This window comes from Manis javanica, chromosome Y, assembly GCF_040802235.1.
Source record: "Manis javanica isolate MJ-LG chromosome Y, MJ_LKY, whole genome shotgun sequence".
In the NCBI taxonomy this organism is placed as follows: Eukaryota; Metazoa; Chordata; class Mammalia; order Pholidota; family Manidae; genus Manis; species Manis javanica.
In genome coordinates this window covers 2,110,090-2,132,136 of record NC_133175.1, presented here as the reverse complement: position 1 = coordinate 2,132,136, position 22,047 = coordinate 2,110,090, and the positions used below count along the sequence as shown (strand labels likewise).

The 22,047-nt window shown below is 36.1% G+C and overlaps 1 protein-coding gene across 1 annotated transcript in view; it reads right to left on the bottom strand.

The window, feature by feature from the left end:
- Positions 1-21,275, bottom strand: part of LOC140847565 (UDP-N-acetylglucosamine transferase subunit ALG13-like) — a 40,029-nt gene extending 18,754 nt beyond the window's left edge. Inside the window, exons 1-17 of the mRNA XM_073228269.1 lie at positions 21,001-21,275; positions 20,353-20,436; positions 18,325-18,375; positions 17,547-17,593; positions 16,076-16,148; positions 11,888-11,969; positions 11,529-11,688; positions 9,855-9,930; positions 8,755-8,863; positions 7,563-7,627; positions 7,122-7,222; positions 6,154-6,281; positions 5,230-5,464; positions 4,670-4,783; positions 4,324-4,480; positions 3,838-3,958; positions 1,522-1,577 (exon numbers count right to left, since the gene is read on the bottom strand). Of these exons, the coding sequence (XP_073084370.1) occupies positions 1,522-1,577; positions 3,838-3,958; positions 4,324-4,480; positions 4,670-4,783; positions 5,230-5,464; positions 6,154-6,281; positions 7,122-7,222; positions 7,563-7,627; positions 8,755-8,863; positions 9,855-9,930; positions 11,529-11,688; positions 11,888-11,969; positions 16,076-16,148; positions 17,547-17,593; positions 18,325-18,375; positions 20,353-20,436; positions 21,001-21,141 (1,800 nt within the window). The 5' untranslated portion in view covers positions 21,142-21,275. The remainder of the gene's footprint in view (positions 1-1,521; positions 1,578-3,837; positions 3,959-4,323; positions 4,481-4,669; positions 4,784-5,229; positions 5,465-6,153; positions 6,282-7,121; positions 7,223-7,562; positions 7,628-8,754; positions 8,864-9,854; positions 9,931-11,528; positions 11,689-11,887; positions 11,970-16,075; positions 16,149-17,546; positions 17,594-18,324; positions 18,376-20,352; positions 20,437-21,000) is intronic.
- Between the last annotated feature and the right edge of the window lie 772 nt (positions 21,276-22,047).

Below are 22,047 nucleotides of genomic sequence, written 5' to 3'. Positions count from 1 at the left end.
AGACAAGTTTAATAAGGTATCCTAAGACACACATGTATATAAAAGTAGTTTGCAGGCAAAAATGAAAGGGAATAGAGTCCTTGAATATAGAAACTTGTAGGGTATAGATAAAATTGATAAATGCTCTGAACAACAAAGAACAGTTAAAACTTGGCTTCAAAGCAAGAATCCAAACTAAGTATATAGCACCCAATGAATCTTGAACTTGAAGAAAATGGCTCACGAAAAAGCATCCAAAGATGGCTCTTCCATCAATTCCTGATAAGCTCAAGGTATCTGCAGTTAGGTACGAGAGAGACATAGGAATAAGAAAGCAAAGAATTATAGCAAATCTAAGTAGTATATCTATTAAAAAAAAAGAACTGGCAGTATGGCTATTGGCACTTGAAACTAACAGGAACCAAAGCAGCAGCATAGTAAATCAGTTGAAGAATCTGTAACAACTAAACTGTGCAACTGAGACAAAATGTCCCTTGGGCCCCCAATTTCCTGTAAGTAAAAAGTAGGTTGAGTAACCAAGAGTTCTAGAAAACAGTGAACGAGGGAGCCCCTCTGGGGAGCAGTCCCTATGCCTCAGCTGAGGGTCCTCACAATGTCTGTCTATTGTAACAAACTTGTTACAAGCAGGTAATGTTTCTCCCATTTTCCCCAACTGGGAATTTTTACTGCAATTTTTTCAGTCCCCACTCCCCTGTTATAACCTGGGTGTGTAGGAGGTAAATTACTTTGTCTCTTTTAATTTTAGGCTTCCAGATCAAGAGGAGCCCCATCTGGACACAATACAAAAAGTACTACACATTTCCCAGAAACCTTGGGCTGAGTTAATTACACTGAACAGGATTTTGGGGTTGACACCCTTGAGGTGAAATCAAGTATTCTGCCTATAGGAGGGAGTTTGAGTTGAACTGTTTTAGTCCTTAAGTGCTTTTAAAATATTTCCAACTTTCTGACTTCCAGGCACAGAGAAACTAGATTCTTTAGTGGGACATACTCTGGCTGATGAAAAAGAAATGCAAAGAAAGTGACTCATATCATCTCCAGGTGGAAGCTGTAAGAGGCAGTGCACCATTCACTACCTTTTGGTTCCTGCCTTGGCAATCGTGGATGGAGCTTCCATCAGCCTGAGTCCCTGAGCAGAGCCCTCCTGCAGACCTCCACTGGACATGCAGCATAACCAAGAAGCAAACTTGCATTATATTAAGTGAGATTATGGACCATTCCTACTAATACAAAAAGCGTGATAAAATCCTCTAAAATATCATGCCTGATGTTTTAATTTCCTCTTGTATTGAAATGTATTAGGAATATCTCTAAACAGATTAATTTCAGAAAAGGGGTGTGATCTTGAATGAGTTACTTAATTTCTGGATCTCAGTGTCTTCATCCATAAGATGGGAATGATACCCTAAATACCTTATAGGATTGTTATGATTAAAATATATTTATATGTATAGCTGTTAGAACAGTGCCCTAGTACATAGTAGGAGCTACAGGTGCTGGCCATTATTATTAAATACCTACCAAGTTTGCTGTAGATTCAGTTGTGCTATGAACATCTGAAGTTTCGTAGTCTGGTTCTAGAGAATATAGCCAAAGTAAAGTAAAAAGTGAGCATTATTTTAGAGTTTGAAATTTCTTAAAACAATGATTAATGTCAGATTACATCTAGATCTCACTGACCTGAAGGATACATATATTCTTTGTATTTATATGTAAGACAGACGGAGGATGTTCGTGTAGGGCTTTTAGCTCAGCAGAGCCAAATGGCCAAATAAAACTTGCTTTTTCTCAAGTTTTATTGATACGTGTTCAAAGCCAAAATGTATACATCCTTGAAACAAGTGATTTGAGATATTAAAGCCAGAAATTGGCTGTAAACAGTACAAATCTCTCCTCTGAAAATTCCCTTAGTTCTTAGATGTCAAACAGCGGTTATAAAAAGAAAAACAGCTATGTCCAATTTTTCCAGTGATTAAGTTCATTGCTCTAGAGTTAGGACTGTCTAGATTTGAATCCTGATTAACTGTATTACTTTAGGCAGGTTATTTAGTTTGTATCTCAATTTCTTCACCATAAGACATGGATAACAGTACCTAGCTCATCAATAGGTGGGGATGGGTGAAAAGAACACAGTGCTTGACATAAGAGTAAATGGTGTACAAAGTAATCTGAGTATAACCCACAGTTTGCTAAGGTTAGACATTACAGATATGTCATGCCTCATCTGTTTTTTCCACCTGTTTCAGGTAAATAATACATTTAAAATCGGTTTGTTCTCAAAGGATGGCTTAGTGGACTCAGGTACTGACTCAGGTACTTTGCTTTAAGATTGCTATGCCACTGAAATGCAGAGAAAGTCAATCTTCAACTGGATAGTTTTCCACCAAGCAAAATCCCACAGGTCAAAACTGGATTTGATTCTTAAACACATCACTTATCAAACACGCATGCATGCAACCACTCCAAACATCAGGATTTAAGGTGAGAAACAAAGACTGTGTTATGCCACTACAAGTGAGCAGTACATCTGAAGGAACCCACCAGGCTAAAGAGAGAAGACAAAAGGACCATGCTGAGTAAAAAGAGCAGAGAGTACACATCCTTAAACACATGCACCTAAAAAATCTTCCCAGATTGATCCTGTGCTAGATGTTTTTGTATTAAATTTCTAGAAATATCTATTTCCTTCTACATAAGTAACAGAAAGAGGATCATCACAAGAAAATAAGCAACTTGACTGGTAAGTCATTCAGACTCCTTTGCATCTCTTTAATCACCCAATTCCTCCAGAAATGCTACAGCTGGCATGCCACCTTACAGTAAAATGGTAAAAATAAGCACACTTGTGATGAGAGGCACTGTAACAACTGTTAAGGACATATATATAGAATATATACACACACAAACACGTTTTAGAGCCAGACAAACCTAAATTCAAAATTATCTCTGCCAATCACAAAGAACCACAATTACATGATTCCATTTACATGACATATCCAGAATAGACAAATCCATTAAGACAGAAAGCAGACTGGTGGTTTCCTAGGGCTTGGGTGGAGGCAGATGGGGGGAAAATGGGGCGCAGCTGCTAGTGAGTACGGGGTTTCATTTTGGGATGATTAAAATATTCTAAAATTGATTGTGCTGATGGTAGGTATGCAACACTGACTATACTAAACACCACTGAATTGTATGCTTTAAATAGGTGAATTGTGTGGTATGCAGATATCTAAATAAAGCAATTATTAAAAATATAAATCTCTGCCACTTACCAAGGGTATGACTTTGGCCATTCACTTACCCTTTCTAATCTGTTTCCTCATATACAAAATGAGGACACCACATCCATCAGAGGGATAAAGTAATTTATTAAATTATCAATATACTTACTTAGTACAGTGGATGGTCAATAGGATTCAGTGAATAGTAATGTTCATAAAGTAGATTACCTCGGATGAAAGAGTTATCTCATAGAAGTCTCGTAAAATAAAAGCTAGTCATGTGAAAAGCCTAAGGTAGTTATACAAATTGTGAGGACAACATGCATAGTGTTTTACTTATAAGGAATAGTTGTTTTCCATACTGGAGTCCCACCAAATCAAATTCACTAAAGACATATGCAGAGACCTGAAAATAAGTTATAACAGTTTAGTGGCCTACAGAAATAGAAGTCTGTTCTTCTAAGAAATACCAAAACATCTTCAAAAACTTAAAAAGCTCTAAGACAAGAACTGGTTAACTTTCAAAAACCAGAACAGATACCCGCAAAACTTTGAATCTACAATGCCACAGAATCATCTTCAAAACAAAACATTTATTTAATTGTAACTGACTCACCATTGTCATTCTGGTCATTGCCTTCCTCTGAATTCAAAGTCTGTGTGCCTGAGCTACATCCTTGCCTTGCACCATAGTATCTCAAAGGAACAGGAACCATTGTAGAGGGTCCTCCATGATTCTGTACCAAAGACACACACACACACATAAATATACACATGCAGTTCTCTCCCTCTGTAGTCAGAAGAAAAGAGCTATAAGTATTTTAAATGTACTTTGACATTAGAAAAATGAAGAAATAATAATAAAGAAAACAGAAAATACTGCCCAAATTATCTGTCCACCTCTATCAACAAATCTCTAAGCACAGCTTCAAAAAAAGTTTTTCACCTTTAAAAGCTCTAAGATGCAAAACTCATGTTTTCCAAAAGGGCTTTATTTGGTTGTTTGTATAAAAAGCTAAAATATATCCACATAGCCTTTATTTTAAAAAAAAGGAAAAGGGAAAGGTAAACAGCTTTTTGAGTAAAGCTTTGACCTACTTACAGGTAGAGTTGGATAAGCAGTCTCACTCTCTTCTTCAACTTCACAAACAGTAATGGTTTCTTCCAAGCCCCTGGGCATCTGTCCATTCTCGGGAGCAAAGCTATTCTCACTCTCCTTATTCACACAATGCATTTGGCGTTGACTATGCCTAAAGGAACTTAAGTATTTCAGAGTATGAGAAGGAGAAAAAAATGACAGAACATGGTAGTATCTTGTTTCTAATTTCTAAATAACAATTCAAACATCTCAATGTTGAAACTTTAAAAAAATTTAGATCACGTATTTGTTACTTAGCAATGAAGCCAAACTTACCCATTTTCTCTTTCAACACAGCATATTCACTTACCGAGATCTATAGGAGAAGTTATCATAGCTCTGGTAGCACCTTTTATCTGGGCCAGGGTGAAAACCAACTTTAGGGCCCTCCATATTGTGCCTATTTATAAAGCGAGATGAATCCCTAAGAACAGAGGGAAGGGAAAATATAATTCTTTATTTAGTAGTGCTTGAGAAGTCAGTTCTTGAAGTTAAACAGAATAAACAACATCTTTCTAAAATCATCCAAATACAGCTTTGCTCTCCTCACTACTGGTATTAGGTCTATCCATCATGCAAGAATATAATGCCACATTTATGGCACTCACCTTGATAGCATTCTATCACCTAGCATCTCTTCCAAATGCTCCATATTTCCCTAGACCCTGAGAATACTTATCTTCCAATACATCTATTAGACAAGAATTTAAGTATACATAACTTCTATCTTCTATGCTCCCTTTAGGCAGATATTATAAGAGAAATCTAAACTATTAAGATATTTCTAAATTCTACAGTAATTCTGTCCAGGAATGATTTACAGTATTTAAATAGAGATGTACATTATTTTTAAAGTCAGTAAAGCCTTACCTGGGCATCCCATCTATCCAACTGAGTCTCTGAGATGAATGCTGAGGATGAGAATGTTCACTAGACATAGTATTGCCAGCTTTCTGTGAGTGGTCATGCCCGTAACGCATACTCTGCTGATGTCTTGGCGGGAAGGGAGTGTCTCCCTTGCTGTAAGCCATAGTCATATGAATCTCTTTTCCTCTATCTTTCTTGACCGTCTTCTTCCGTTGCTTCATGCTCACGTCTGACGTAGCTTTCAGGCAAACCAAGAAGCAGCAAATAAACTTCATAACCAAAGCAAAAGATGTAGTGTCTCCTCCCAACTCACACAAATGCCTAAGACTCTCAGATTTTTTTTTAACAAACCAAATAAATACAGGGAGGGAAATTTTGTATTTGGATGGAAGAGCAAAACCAGCAGGTAATCTCTATCAATAGATACCTCAACTTTATCTTTTGTATAGGCAACTTTGCTCCTCAAAAAAGTCATTCTCATCGCATACATTAATATTACCAAGAAATTATGCCTATTAATATCCCTGGCTGCTTCTGTGAGGTGTTTTTCCTCATTCTTTTGAGAAATATTGTCTCTAAAATCTATTTCAGCTTAACTTTATACAAAATCCCCTAGGAACCTGATTTTCAACTAGGGATAAATTTGCTACTTGGGGTACATTTGGCAATGTCTGGAAGCATTTTTCGTTGGCACAACTGGGGGAGAGGATGCTACCAGTATTCAATGGACAGAGGCCAAAGATGCAGGCAAACGCCCTACAATGCATAGGACCACGTCCCAAAACAAAGTGTTATCTGTCCCAAAATGTCAGCAGTGCTGAAGTTGAGAAACTCTATCTTAGAACAAGACATATGTTATACCTTAAAAAAAATACAATATAGACAAGTACAAGAAGGGGAAAATAATAAAACCTTCAGCATACAAACCCATTTCTGGGCCATAGATCCCCGAAGTTTTCTGGTAACCTCTTCCTTTCTGAACAGGCACAGGATTCCAGACAGGAACAGGTGACACTGGGGTAACTGGTTTTAAGTTAGCCAGTGGAACAACATGCCTTAAAATTGTAAAGATGTCACCATGAAGCCATTGCAACAAGACTGTATTCTTAGTAGTTACACATATCCCAACCCCTCCTGCTTCATTTTCAAGTGTATTCTACTTAAAACATTGACACTAGCTATCCGTTAAGGTTTTCTATTCAGACTAGAAAATCTAACAATAGTTTGTACGATTTCATAGCTCTTTATAGTATGTATCCTGTTCCAGAGGAGAGATTGTGGTAGACAAGTTTCAAATACTTGTTCCCTCTCCTTGGAAGAGGATTGTATTTTCCCACCCCCATTGACTTCAGGCTCATCTGTGTAACCCACTTTGGCCTATAAATGTGAGCAGATACCTGAAGAACCTGCACATGATTTGTCCTGGTCTCATTCCCTAAGTGTGATCATGGGAACATATGCCTAGATAGAGCCTTTGCTGGACTGGGTCCTCTCTGCTGACAGACTGTAAACATACTAAACAAGAAATGAACATTATTGGTTTAAGCCTGAGATTTCTTTGGTTGTTAGGACAGCATAATCTAGTTTAATGTTCTCAACTGGCAGAGGCTCAGTTAGCAAAGCAGCTTTCTAATTCATCTGAACAGTTTTATACCAGAATTCTGTTGTATTAATATTCCTAATAAGTTTGCTAATGCCTAGGATTTAGAAACTTTTATACAAGTAAGTATACCGAAACATCATACTTCAGCATATGCTTTTACAATTTGAAGTAAGTTATCTTAAGCTTCTACCAGATATAACTTTGGTTCTTTTACTAGCATGCTGGTAATTCTCAACAAAAAAGCATCAAGAGCCACAGATTTTGGTAATTCAACAACTTATTATATTCTCACTTTTCTGCCAGTTCTTCAATGAAGACTGTTACTGAATGGTTCTCATTTCCAAGTTCCTGAATATGAGCATCATAGTATCTTCCACCTGAATCCAAGTGAACCTGAAATGGGAAGAGACAGTAAGAATATATCTAGTCTCAGGTTGACAGACATTATCTGGCTTCTGCCAAATAAAAAGATCACTTCTCCCAAATGGAGTTCAGATGTGTACTTATTAAACCAGTTGATAATCAACACTGGCAGTCTGGTTCAATGGAGGCAGCACATGCTGAAAGAGCCTTATATCTAATCACAAACATTTGTAATTAAAATTTAACACAAACATAAGAAGGCACATTTTTCTAGCACTTTGTAAATTAGTTTTCTAAACTTTATGTTAGTAACTAAAGCCACAAATTATTTGGAGGAACATATTACTAATTCTTTAAAGAAAGAACTAACCTGACACTTGTCTCCCAAATAGTACGGTCTCCCAGCATACTCCATGTAATTAGATTTTTGAAGTTCTATTAAAAAAAATGAAGATTCAAGCTCAAGTGCTCTACATCATTTGATTTTGTATATTTTATCAGTGTCTTTGATAATGCTACCACCATAAGCTAAGTTTCTTTTAAAAAGTTTTAATGAGTCATTCTATTCCTCTTCATGGGTTTTCCTCTAAATCAATTTAAGGAGACCTGCCAGAATATTTTTGTTCTACAAAACACAAATAGGTGGAAACTGGAGGTTGTAATCTTAGAATTGGTCAAACACCAATAAGGTACCATTTAAAAGTAACACAGCTCAATTAAAGAAAAAAAATGTAAAAAAAGTATCACTACACAGCTTCCTCATGCAGTCTCTTATTGTTAACAACATTTTGTGTTCCATGAGGTCATAACCTCATTCTAGATTATTAACTATAGCTAGGTTCATCAAAGTTCAAGTTTTTGAATATTAAACATTAAGGGCTACCTTGAAGGCAGAACTTAAGGCTTACTTTGATCAACTTAGCTACCAAAAAAGGAGAAAACGACGACCTATTTTAAGGGTTGGCAACATTTCTCTGTAAAGAGCCACATAGTAAATGTTTAAACCTTTGTGGGCCACAAAGACTGTTCCAGGTACTCAACTCTGTCACTGAAATTTGGATACTGAAATCTAAATTTCATTTAATTTTCATGTGTCACAATACACTGTTCTTTCATGTTTTTCTGCCACTTAAAAATATAGAGACCATTCTTATCTCATGGAACACATAAAAACAGGTGGCAGGTCAGATTTGGTCCACAGGCCATGGTTTGCAGACACCTGATGTATTATCAATGAGGGAAGTCTTAACAAATTAAATAAGCTTATTTCCAGTTTTAAGTTTCTGGTACTCCTAGCTATCTACACACTATCACCACACAGTCTTTTCAAAGTTGATGTCCCAGATAAACATCAGATTCTAAGATCCATCCTCACTTCTAAGTCTATTTGTTTCCTCTTTTAGATTTAAACCACGTATTAAGCTAAAAAGTTCCCGGCTGTTTTTTTTTTTTTAACCTAACAGTACATTGACATCTAATAACATCTCTTGTTAGAAACAATCTGCAAAATTATTCTCCTGGATCTGTCAGGATTCAAAAGTATTCTGTTGACATGTCATTACCTTTTTTGCTGTCCAACCAAACATCAAATTCTACATTATGATAGATTTCCGGATCCAGGGCTCTGAGCACCTTGTAAGGGAAGGGCATCTTTGACTGGTTTCCTGGAGACTAAAATAAAAAATAATCATGCTACAAACTCCCCATCCTTAGCTTGAGTCTTCCTTCTATGAAGAAGGAAGAATCAGGTTCTTTTCTTCCTTTTCTTTTTTTAAAAAAGTATGTACATGTGGCTTCCTTTCCTTCTTTATTAAAAGAATAAATGTATGCCACAATAAATTTTATTTATTGCATCTGAAAGGTGAGGAGACTAAAGAAGCAATTACGCAAACGATCTAAAAATATGGCATAAGGGAAATTTTGTCTAAAGCAGCCAACAACTCAAGACATGACACATATAAATCAATGCAATACAGACCAACATTAAAGATTCAATCACAAATATTCAACGAGTCTCATTTTGATATGCACACAGAGGTGCAAGTGTTTCTATACCCTAAAATAACTGGGAAAAATCTGAAAAGTTTGCTTTCGTCAAAATTTGTTACGATTTCCAAAGGAATTGCCTTCTTCCACTCTTCTACTTCCTTTTGTTCAATTATTTCCCCAAATTATCAGCACTTGAAGCATACACAGTGATTACTGTAATAATGTCCTACATAGCTAGCTTCAAATGGAAGGTCTGCTTGATTTTATGCCTATACAGATGGTAACATTTCTCCTGTTTCTTCAACCATGATTATCAACCATTTTCTTTGCAGAACAGGGTTATTATATTTTTTAATGACAAAAAGAAACCTTAGCATCAGAAGACTGATTACAAACTAATTATCTATTGGGTTTGAAATATAACTTGAAAAGAGCTGAAATTTCTCAAGGGTTTGGATTACTTTGAAAAAAAATCTACAATTCCTGAAGAATAGAAATAGAGAGAACATTAAGCACGTATTTTAGATTTTCAGATTAAGACTTCCACAAAGGAAGACATCAACTTTTCCACCACCCCGTTTAACTAGAATGGACTTATTTGACCTTAACTAGTTTAAGTTATGATGCCATATGCCAAGAATATGAAATTTCTTTGCCCTAGAAAATCTCAAACCTTTGCTTCATCTGTTCCTTCACTGTACTCCTCTGGTATATTTTCAGCATCGCAGCAGGCACCTAACTCTTCAGTCCTAATTAAAAAGATTTAGAACAAAGAGCTTCATATAAATGCAGAAGCTAAGAAGTCTTAAGCCTGACATCTGTACCACCACCTAGTGGTTAAAGTAGCTCAGTTCTAAAAATGAGGCAAATACTATTTCATCCCAACATTTACCTTTATGCTTCCTTTTTTGAAAGTATACTCAGCAGATTACCTCCTATAATCTGTGGGGAATGGCCCCTATAATCATGCCCTTGTGTGATCCCCCTCTCCCTTAGTTTGCTTCTAACCAATAGGATGTGTATCATTACATTAACATAAGAATGTAGTGACTATGTTGCTGGTAGCTCTATGACTCTAAGAAAACAAGCAGCCATGTTCTCCAGCCCCATGTAGTAAAGAGCTGAGGGTTACCTCTAGCTGACAGCCAGCAAATAAATCGTAGTCCTACAGCTGAAAGGAACGGAATGCTGACAAGAACCATGTGAGTAGGGGAGTGGATCCTTCCAGTCAAAACTCCAGGTAAGAACTCAATACTAACATCCTCATTGCAGACTAGAGTGAGACCCTAAGCAGAAAACCCAGCTAAGCTATACCCAGACTCCTAACCCACATAAATTGGGAGATAAGTGTGTTATGCTAAGCTGATGAGTTTGTGGTAATATTGTTATGCAATAGATAACCAATATACCTTGACTTCCTACTACTGTAGTTTCTGTAAGCCTGAAGCCCTTAAGACAAAATCAGTGAAAAGAAACTTTCACCCTGATATATGGCAGCTACCTCCTGCATTCCCATATAAGCTTTAAAACAAACACCCAAAAAACCCTCTTCTACCAAAAAAAGAAAATAATCGCAAGCATTAAACATCCAAGAAATAGAACTTCATGACAAAAAGACAATGTGATACCTGACTGGAACCAAACCTCTCTGAATTTCCAGACAGAACTAGGAATCAAGAATATAAAACTACAATTTTAAATGTAAGTTTTTGACTAAATCTGTTTAATGGCTGCCTCAATCTACATACTTAGGGAGTACGAAAAGCAGACACTCAAAAGCTTCTAAAACTAGTCTTACCCTGAGAGATTCTTTACTAGATGGATGTGTGTCAAGTAACCACTCTGAACCTCAGTTACCTTCTACAGAATGATGGTGGTGGTTCTGAATCAGTTTTTGTCAATATGTGGTCCACAGCTTACCTACATCTGAATACTTGGGTATACTTGTTAAAGGAGCAGATTCTTAACTTCACTCTGACATCAAATTTTGTGAAGGTAGGCCCAAGAATCTGCCTTTCTAACAAGCACCCTAAATATTTTGTATACAACTGAAGTTTGAGAATCATGGGATTTGATAGTTCTAAAGTCTCTTCTAGCAATAAAAAAACTAGATTCCAACTTGCACCAAACCCCACAAAGCCTGAGCAACTCACAGTACAGGCTGCCTTTTTGGTAAAACTTCTCTTTCCTCATTAAAAAAATGTATATCCTTATAAATACACATATACATACATTCATATGTGTAGTCTAAGTCATAAGCTTCCAGGTCCCTTCCACTTTCAAATGATGATGCATAGAAACATGAACATAACGATCTCGTGATTGACTTCCCCTTTCCCTTTATTACCTATCCTGAGCTGAACTCTTGTAGTCAATAAGGTCATCCTCACTGCCAGTCACATTGTTTCTGTTCTTTCTGGAACTACTTCGAAACAACTGAACTGCAGTCTTCAACTTTTCTTCATCCACAACAGACACATCTTTATAGAGAATTTCATACAATATAGCTAAAGGAAGAAATGACCAAAATGCAAATTATCAAAATAAGGTGGTTCTATAACCATGTAAACAGCTATTAACCAGTATACAAATTCAACAGGTGTCAGCAGGGTTTTAAAAGAGCTATTCATGGTGGGTCCTTCAATTTAAAGATGGCCAACAAATCACCTGAAATCACACCAGAACATTTATAAAGTCTTCAAGTACCTTGACAAACAGCAGCACTTGACTGAAACTGTTCTGAGTATACTGAATCATAATGCCCATTACTTGAAGAGCAGAGTAGAATCTGAAGAAAAAAGCACACAGAAAACAATTACGTGAATGTTACACATCTTACAACCATGAACTACTTGAAATTAAGTTGCTAATCAGAAACTGTTTTTTAAAAACAGTGACTTCTAAATTATACATATGAGTGATATCATACAGTGTTTGTCTCTTATTTCATCCAGCATAATGTGGCAATTGTATCTCAATAAAGCTGAAGAAAAGTGATTTTTAAAATTTACATATAGATAAATGCAAGCTATACCTCAGAGATTTTCTTGACAGTGACTTTTAAATGCCGAGGTTAAAATTAAAACCCCTGCTAAGACTTCACTGTAAGCCTCGATCACATTCTTGTAAATACAAGAAACAAGTACTGATGTACAGATTTGCAAAACATGGGAACTTCTACAAATCGGGTAAATAAAACAGAAAGTCTACCAAAAGTTAAAAGTCTTAGCTTAACTTCTAAAAACGACTGGAAAAATTAGGTCAAATACTCAAATACCCCAAACCCAGAGTAGAGGGGATTGGGAAGGGACATCAATTGTATTAAATATGTTTTCCACTGTACCAAATAGCAATATACCAAGCTATCAATACTACTAACGAGACTTACTTAATGAATTAAGGCACTGAGATGGCTAAAGAATGAGTTAATTTAATGTTGATTCCTTTGACTTCTAGTTTTTCCCAACACCAATTCAAAGGCCATGTTCACTAACTAAATTATTTCAGTAAAAATGCCCCCTGGTTCCATGTGAGGAAATATGTTTATAAACTGCTCCAAAACCTTTCTGAATTTTTGTTCAAAACCCTGTGTCTTGTGTAAGAGATGTAATCCTTAGTGATTTAGCCTAATTTGAAGATATCTCTGGTTATCAGCAACCTGAAGTACCAAAGGTGGTTCTACGGGAAGATGTTGCCACCAAAGCTCCATGGCAGGAAATTATCTTTTTAATTTTTTTAATTTTTATTTTTTACTTTTTTTCTACCTTCTTACACTACCCTGGGCAAACTTCTCCCAATAATCAAATTCTCTGATTCTAGATTTTTCATTCTTCCCTAGCCTTTTGTTTGAAATCACAACTTTAATCCCATCAGTATAATCCAATTCAGAGAACTGAGGGCAAGTGTCAAGCTAAAGTTACTCACAGAAAAGTCTAACTTTTTAAGTTTTACCCACCCCAAGGGGTATTTACAGTTAAGAGGGGTTTTTTAATACACAAGGAACAGTAAGCAGATTTGAGCAGAGAAGCCTCTCTATTTTGGACTAGAACTGGGAACTCAAACTAAGAAAGGTTAATAACTGAAGGTAGTTGTTAAGGAGTAGTTGAAATAAAACTAAACGTAATAAACTAATAAAACATAATGAAAACGTTGCCAGTTCCAAAACTGATGAACAAGCAGGGAAGAAGAAATATGACTGTACAATTTCTCTATTCAAGTAGCAATGAGTTCAATTTTGACAGAAGAGGCAAAACTAGGCATGATGGCTTTCATGTTGTGGGTGGCATCCCAACATAAAATAATTCTTTCATATAAACTTGTGGGTGGTCTGTCTGTTGGGGGTAGGCGGGTGGGATGTAATGGCAGTAAAGTAGTGAAAAAATGAAGTAGATCCGTATTATTGATGAGGATAGATATTTGAAAAGAACAAGTAACAGAATGTTAAGTTGAGCCCATCCACATTTAGAAAATAAACGCAAAGAGAATGATACAGAGGGATACTCACCCAAACTAGTTTAAAGCATGAGACTTAAGAGCATGAACGGGGACTTGATTTTTTACTCTACACGCCCAGGTTTAAGTTTTATTTTGTTTTTAATATATTAATTTATTTCTATTCTTTCTAGTTAGACCAATATGCTGAGTGAAGATGGCTAGTTTCCAGTAGCATTTTCTCTGATACTGGATAACTATGTAAAATACAGAGTTAAGTCAATATAGATGATGAAAGGAACCAAGGTGACCATTAGGCATTTATTTCAGAATTTGCTCTAAAATATATTTTATGGAAGGCTCACTGTTTCTGATAGTCATTTTTGAAAACCCAAACAATTCAAATACAAATCTTAAGAGCCTAAAATGAGATACAGTACAAGTTTAAGGCAAATCAAGGTGTCACCTAACAAAAATACTCTGCTGTCACCTGGCTTTCCCATTCTTAAGTTTCAGAATGTACAATCACACTTATACACTCCCAAATTAGACATATATACACAATCCTTTGCATGTAAATACACAAATGCTGATAAGTATTAGCTCTCTCTATGTAAGCTAATAATAGTCTCATCAGCTCAAGGATGAGATTTATACATGCTATTCTCATGGCTACATACTCAAAAGACCTTACATTTTTGTAGTATCATGGCTCCCAGTGTATGATGCTTTCCCCTTAATTAGTTCAATAATATCTCTAAGATGTATAGGACTCATATGAAAATAGAGCTGTGTAACTGTAGGAACTAAGGGCTGGGTATATGGATATTCACTACTCAACTCTTTCAAAACTTTTCTCTATATGAAAATTTTAAGAATAAAATATCCAGGAAAAAAATGAATTGCAGGTCTAAAGAGTCCTAATAAAGATCTAAATGTCTAAATCTCCTCAGGCAATGCTGTGTAAAATTGCTAAAACCAAAAAGCTAACACTCCTTCTCTTCAGACAATTCAGAGTATGTCACACCTTTGTTTAAAAACTGTTTAGGGGCACTTGTACTGATGTATTTTAAGTACATTTCAGACACCAAAAATTAAGTTGGACTGGTAAACAGAGATGGGATAGATATATGATAAAGCAAGGACACGAAATACTGACAGCAGATTAGGTGGTGAGTATATAGATGCACACTGTAAAATACGTTCACGTTTTCTGTATGTTTTAAAAGCTTAATAATAAAATAGTAGAAGAAAACTTCAATTGACTATTCTGTACAATAAAAAGCCAAATTCTTAAGATGGCCTTCTAACACCCCTCATGTAACTCTAGCCTGTCTTTTCAGCACTGACCTCTCCCCACCCAATTATCTCTTGCTTCCATCCCTTTGCGTATGTTTCCTCTAAACAGATTGCTTTCATACTTGTTGGATTCATTTTTTGGTATTCCCCATAAATGTCACTACCACCATGAAACTTCCTAAACTCAAGGAGAGTGAAGGGCTTTTTTTCCTATGCTCTTTGTACATACTTCTTTATAAAATGTATTACTTTGCTGTAGTTAACTATTACATGTCTGTCTTGATAACCCCTTAAGACCCCTGGCAAGGATTTTGTTGTATTTACTTTGGTATCCCCAAAGCCCAGTAAAGTGTCTGGTACACTACAGAGGATTAATGTTTGCTGAGTAAAACAGATGGAAGTACCATTAGTAAAACAATGCGCCCCAATTTATACTTATTTTCCAAATTATCTCTTGCAGCCCACTTGGCCTTCCCCTATTACTAATGCGAAGTGTGTAGTTCACATCTTTTATCTAGATTACTTAAACATCTTAACAGTTCTCTCAGTGTCTGGTCTTCTCTCACCATAATAAAAACGTTGCCTGAATTTTGCTCCATGGAACAAAACAACTTACAAAACTCAAATACTGTGCAGTCTATATCTACTAATCAAATAATCGGGATAAAAGGCTTTTCTTAAAATCTGTAATCAGGACAAAAGGCTTTTCTTAAAATCTTCTTCAAATAAAAATTGTATGCTGAAGAACAATTTGTTTACCTGTTGAGAGTTCTCAACCAACAAAAGAACCTACTATTTTACAAGCACCCTACTGATTTAATAGTAGCACACTCTTCAGACTAATGAGATCGTAGAAATGAAAACAATACAATGTGATAAATATTATAATTACTTCAGGTCATGTTAGAGGAAATCAAAGGGAGGAAATAACTCCAGGGGAGCTGGGAAGGTTTCAAAAGAACTGACATTTGAGATACAAAGGAAAACTATCTGGAAGCATGGAGGACTGACTGGAGAGGAAAAGGCTGGTAGCAGAGAAAATTCTCATTTAGACTATGCTTATTTTTTCCATTAATTAGGTTAAAAAAAAAAGGATTTCCGATGCCCTGGTAAGCCAGCAGTATCATTCAGTTTATTTTAGTAAACACTCACTCATCTTCTTACCTTGTCTTCATAGCCATTATCTGTGACATAAATTGGAGGCTTTCCGGGATAGCAATAAAGAATGAAATCCCGTCTACGTGAGTAGAAAACAATGGTGGGCGAGAACAGGTAATTTAGTATATAAATGAGAAACTTCTAAGAACAAGTATTTGTGCTTTTAAACAGCATACTTCATTTATATAAAATAATCCAAATGTTTAAAAGACTAAAGAATGCTAAATTAAGGTAGGTCAAGTCCAGTGGATTGCTTAATATATGTATCTTAACATGGGAGAAAGAGCAAAGACAGATTAACAAGTGTATGTATGTTTTTGAGTTTTGGGGGCTCCTATTTATTTAAGGTAGGGGTTGACAAATTTTTTCATGGTAAAGACCAGACACTAAGCATTTCAGTTTTTGCATGCCATATGGTTTAACTTTGACATTGTAGCTCTGAAAACAGCCAGAGACAATGCACAAATGCAGATAACTGTGTCCCCATAAAACTTTATTTATGCAGACTGAAATTTGAATTTCATGTAATTTTAACATGCCATGAAATAGTCTTCTGATTTCTTAACCATCTAAAGAAATTTTTTAAGCATTCTTAGCCTGAGGGTCACACAAAAACAGAAGCAGGCCAATTTACAAGCTGGGTGCCAGTGAGTTAAAAGCCAACAACTGACATCAGCCTGCCCAATGCCTCTTCAATACTACTTATTGCTGGAACTTACTAAGAAAGGAGCAGATTGCAAAATACTAACTTGAATAACTCCCCAAAACAGGGTTCTAACCCTACCAAAGTTTATGCCATCTCACCATCTTAAAATTTTTTAAGGAGTCAAAACAGATTAAACTTCTCAAATGAACAAGATTTCCACACCTACAACCTACATTATGTAGCTATTTTTCAAAATTGCACAACTTTCAAAAATGCTTTTTCAGTTCTGAAGACCAAAATAGAACTTGCAAAAGCAGTAGGGCAGTGTTTCTCAAATTTCCCATTATCACCTCCCTAAAAAGCCTTTTTAGGCTTTTCTTAATTTCCCTATGAAATTTTAATACCAGATACACTGTACACTTACGTATTGTAATTCTTTGAAGAACCACAAACCATCATTGTAATACCTAATATTTTTGTCCTTAAGAACAAATTTATTTTAGAAGTGATACTGTTCCACTGAGGATGCAAGCAAAAGAGGCACAAAGTTAAATACATAAAAACTCTAAGATAAATATTCTGACTTTCGACAGGAATAATACCAGCAGTTCTTAAAGTCCTTTATTCTTCCATTCAAATGTACAAAATGCTAGAGGTTCTCCACCCCAAAATTGTACCAACTGACTTTCCTTAGGTTTCTTCATTCTATATATCAATACATCAAATCTCAAATTTTCCCAATACTAAGGGGACTTTAATAGAAATCTTACACACACACACACACACACATACACACATTTTCTCTTTTTGAAAAAAGGAGGTTCAACTTACTTATAAATTAGAGAAAGAGCTCTTATTTCCAGCTGGCCAGCACTTTCCTAAACATAAACAGTGCATAAAGTTTTAAGAATGTTCTGCAGCTAGGAGGTAGTTTTTCCAAGTTTAACAATTGTTTTTTTTAGATACTTAGCACTACTTTAGATGAAGAACTTCTATAACTTGCTTTGAGGCTTGGGATATTGTGATAGTTAATCATTAACATAAACTTAGTCTGAAAAAAGTAGACCTAAAGACAACCTTAGTTAGTTATTAACAAGGACAATTATTATGGAAGATTTAAAAGGCATAATAAAAATGGAATTAGCATAAGAATATGAAGTCAGCAGGGTATTTAGCACAAGAGTTTTAAGTCCACAACTATGGAACTAATCACATAAATTATTTTTAAATAAATGTGTTTATGGATCTTACGCCCACATAAAAAGATAACTACAAATCAGAAGAGTTCTAAGAAACAACCTGCTAGTAACATTCATTACCAGTCCCCATCCCCGATTAGAGTGAAAAGGCTTAGGCTTGTCCTGTTGCCAGTGTGTACTCTTTCACTAGTCTATGGAGGATAAAATTCTTAACACACAATTCTCACTATTCGACACAAAACAACAGTTCTGTAGCCAGACTCTAACCTTTTGCAAGAACTATTTGATTCAAATCAGCTGGCTACTTAAGAAAATAAGTTGAGTCTAGCTAAAGTGACACAGCTGAATGAATATTTAGGTTACTATTCCAAATACTCTGAAAAGTGTAAACCCCCATGTTTGAATCTTACCTTGGGATCTCCCAACCGTTCCAGGTATTTCTCAAAAGATCCCTCTACATACTTCAAAAATAAAAAAAATCTTGACTTAAACAATTACATATTATTACCAAAATCTGATTATATTCTTCAATATTATCCTCCAATAGATTTTTGTTCAACTCAACAATCTCAGTATTCAATTATGACTTTGCACAGCATCTCAAGAAGGTTTGCACATACACAAAGTTTTGAGTGGAGAAAAGATGGACTATACAATCATCTTTGGAACTGATCCTGGCTTATTCACCTACCTGTGCACTTCATCCAATAGTATGCCTTTTAGTTTTGAAATTCCTATTTAAGTAACCTGACATTTTCATGAATCAAGCAAGCCCAATAATTAGAATAATTTCATACTTGACAGGAGACATGCATTTACCAAGTTAAACTGAGGAATCTTACAGGAAATTTATTTCAAAAAAGCCCAGGGCACAAGTCAACTTTCTGGGGTGATGGAATTGTTCACTATCTTGATTACAGTGGCAGTTATATGACTGCATATTATTGCCAAAACTAGTAACACTTAACTTAAAATGGCCAATTTTACTGTATGTAAAGTACCTAAATAAAAATAAAAATTCAAGGACTATATGACTAGTCCCATGCAAATATATCACAAGATGTGAAATCAAATTTTAATTTTTCCTCAAACCCTTTTAACAACTTTTTGAATCACAACTGACATATAAACTGCAAATATTTAAATGCAGTTAAGTTTTGACATATGTACACAGTCATGAAACCACCATGATATCTTGATAGTGAATATTAAGTTTCCTTGTGCACCTCTTTAGCCCCACCGACCCAAAAGCGATCACTGATCTGCTTTCTGTCACAATAGATTGGTTTTCATTTTCTAGAGTTTTAATAAAGGAAATTGTACGGTATGTACTTTGGTGGAAGGGTGGTTCTGGCTTCTTGTACTTGGCATAATTATTTGGAGATTCATCCTCATAGTTTTAAAATTTTACACACATCTCTGTTACTCAAAATGTCATGCACAAATAAGAGCAAACATCACATGGGAGTTTAACTATGCAGAAATTATGGGCCCTGCTCAGACCTACTGAATCATAATCTGTATTTTAACAAAATCCCCAAGTGATTTGTATGCACCAAAGTACTTGAGATGCACTGCTTTACACCATCGTCTTGCATTTAAAGTAATTTCACGAATAATCCTTCCCCAGGTGGGGTGAAGATAGTAATTAATTTCAAGATAATAGCTTTAAAGTAAAAAAGCCTTTATGTAGTTTTAAAATTCACCAAAACCTGTTGAGAAAATTAAGAGTAAACCTCAAACAGCAGGTAAATACGCAAAATTTGGTCAGAAGAAAACAAATAGTACTGGAAAAGCTAAACACAGTAAAAAAAAACAACACAACACACAACAGCCACACAAGACACACTTCAAAAAAACGCCTTGATAAAACCTAATTTTGTTCCAAGAATTCAAACGCTTCAACATATACAAAGATGTCTTCTAAGTTGTTTTAAAGTCAATCATTAGTGACAGTGCTTCAATTACCAATTTGTCACATGAAAATAGGTTTCCTAATTTGTTTCCTTACAATTAAGTTTTATAAGAATAAGTTGGCTGGCTGAAGAGCATTGTGCACAGAATTAAAGCAGAGGAGGTTTGTATTTGTATATATTTTTAAATATACAGTTGCATAGCCAAACCTTTGTGAACTATGATTAATTGTCCAAGAAAACAGTGGTCTGGATAATAAAAAACAGCAGTCTTTGGGGAATTTTTGGTGTGGGGGAGAAAGTAGTTCAAAGTATACAGATTAACTGTTTCTTCTCAACTTTTAACTGGAGTACAAAACAGTCTAATTACAGAAGGAGGTCCAGCGCATGGCTAGCCAGGGGGAAGGAAGCCAGCTGGAAATTAAATATTTGCTATTGAGAGAATGATGTAATTTTCATACATAGAAGCTCAAAATTCATTTCCCACCTGCTATATACTCTCCCTTGGGTATGTATTCTACTTACAGACTCAAAAGGTTGTGGATTTTCTCTCATATATGAAACACAAGCCTTCCTGATTTCCAAATGATGGACCTGGCTGCAAAACAACTAAAAGAAGAGAAAGACCAGCTCACTGTCAGCAGTAATTTGACACAGAAGCTTCTAAATTAAGACTATGAACTGGACACTTCATTATCCCTTAATCAGAACGTATGTAGGAAATTAGGAAATTAAGTCCTCACTAAAATCTGTGATTCCTTTAGTGAGATGAGAATGAGGGGAGATGATTCTGTCAATGCCCGCCCCCCCCTGCTTTTCTACTCTGTCGGGGAACAGCCTATAAATTTTTCCTTAGGCATAAAATTTAGAAGAAGTGGAACATTGCTGAAAAGGATCAAGATACACTTCAAAATATTGTTTAACCCCATTATCTTCCTTACATTCCAAAGTGGCACTTAGAAAAGTTAAGATAGCAAAAGCAAGCAATAGATTTGGAATAACGAGTAAAGGCACACAGCAAGGTAATAACTGGCTTATACACCTGATGTTTTTACTAGGGAAGGGATAAGGAGTTTTGTTTTGGTGGGCTACAGGTCTTCTAGTTACAGTACCAAGCCATGTCTCAAACTTTGAAAACTCAGTACAGGGAAGACACATTTGTTTTCCTTTTACCTGCTCCGAAATAGCCCGAAAGAGGCAAGAGGCATCCTTGACAGTCAGCTTCCGAAACAGCCCTAAGCTGCCTAAATATTCATCCATTGATGCCTCTCTCAGAGACTTCTGGGCGTAGTACTTTTTCCATCCTTTATACATCGTGCATGAGAGGGTGGAGGTGGGAGGGAAGGATAAAGGAACAGGGTGGCAAAGAGGGAAAAGGGTGCAGGTAGGAATGGGGAGCAGTGACAAGGGCTTGCTTATGCAGGTATCTGGAAAGCAGCCCAAAGTCTAGGTATGAGAAGGCAGATGGGAGTCCGCACTGTAGAATCTTGGCACTTCTCAGGAGCAGGAGAAGCAAAGGGCTGGCTTGCCCAGGACAAGTCCCGACCCTGTGAAAAGAAGAGGAAGAGCCAAAGCTCCTAGGTATAGAGAATTAGACTTGAGAAGATGTGGGAAGGGGGAAGGTACTTGCACAGCTACCTTTTTGGGGAAGGGCAGAATTAATCCAATCAGCCCAAGGTTGAGAAATATGCATCAACAGCTGAGCTTGGACCAAAAAGAAGCGGAGTTTGCTTCTTAACTCAAGGCAACTGCTGCAGGAGGCAGCAAAGGTCTGCAATGAGGCTCAGGTGTGTCATGACGCAGCCTGGCCCACATTACATTGCTTTAAGATCTCTGCCCAAATTTTCCACAACAGTCTCTGCCAAGTTCCCTGTTCTATCCATAGTTTCATGGAGATGAGGAAAAAAATTGGAAACTAATGAACTAGTAAGCTTTAATATTAAGAACATCTTAAAAAACAGAGAAACTGACTTTGGTTGGGGAAAAGGCTCTCTTAACCTGAAGGGGCAGAAATCACAGTTCAGGCAGAGTGCCAAAAGCAAGCAGCTGGAGATTTCAGGTATGGGGTTTATGTAATCTCCTTTCATTCTCCCAGTTAATAATAACCCTCTGCTAGCAACACAGAAATTAAATTCCTTAATTATGCTAGGAAATGCTGACAGAATTCTGAACTACTGTCTCCAAACTATTGTACAGCACTAACAAAGAGTAAATTACAAA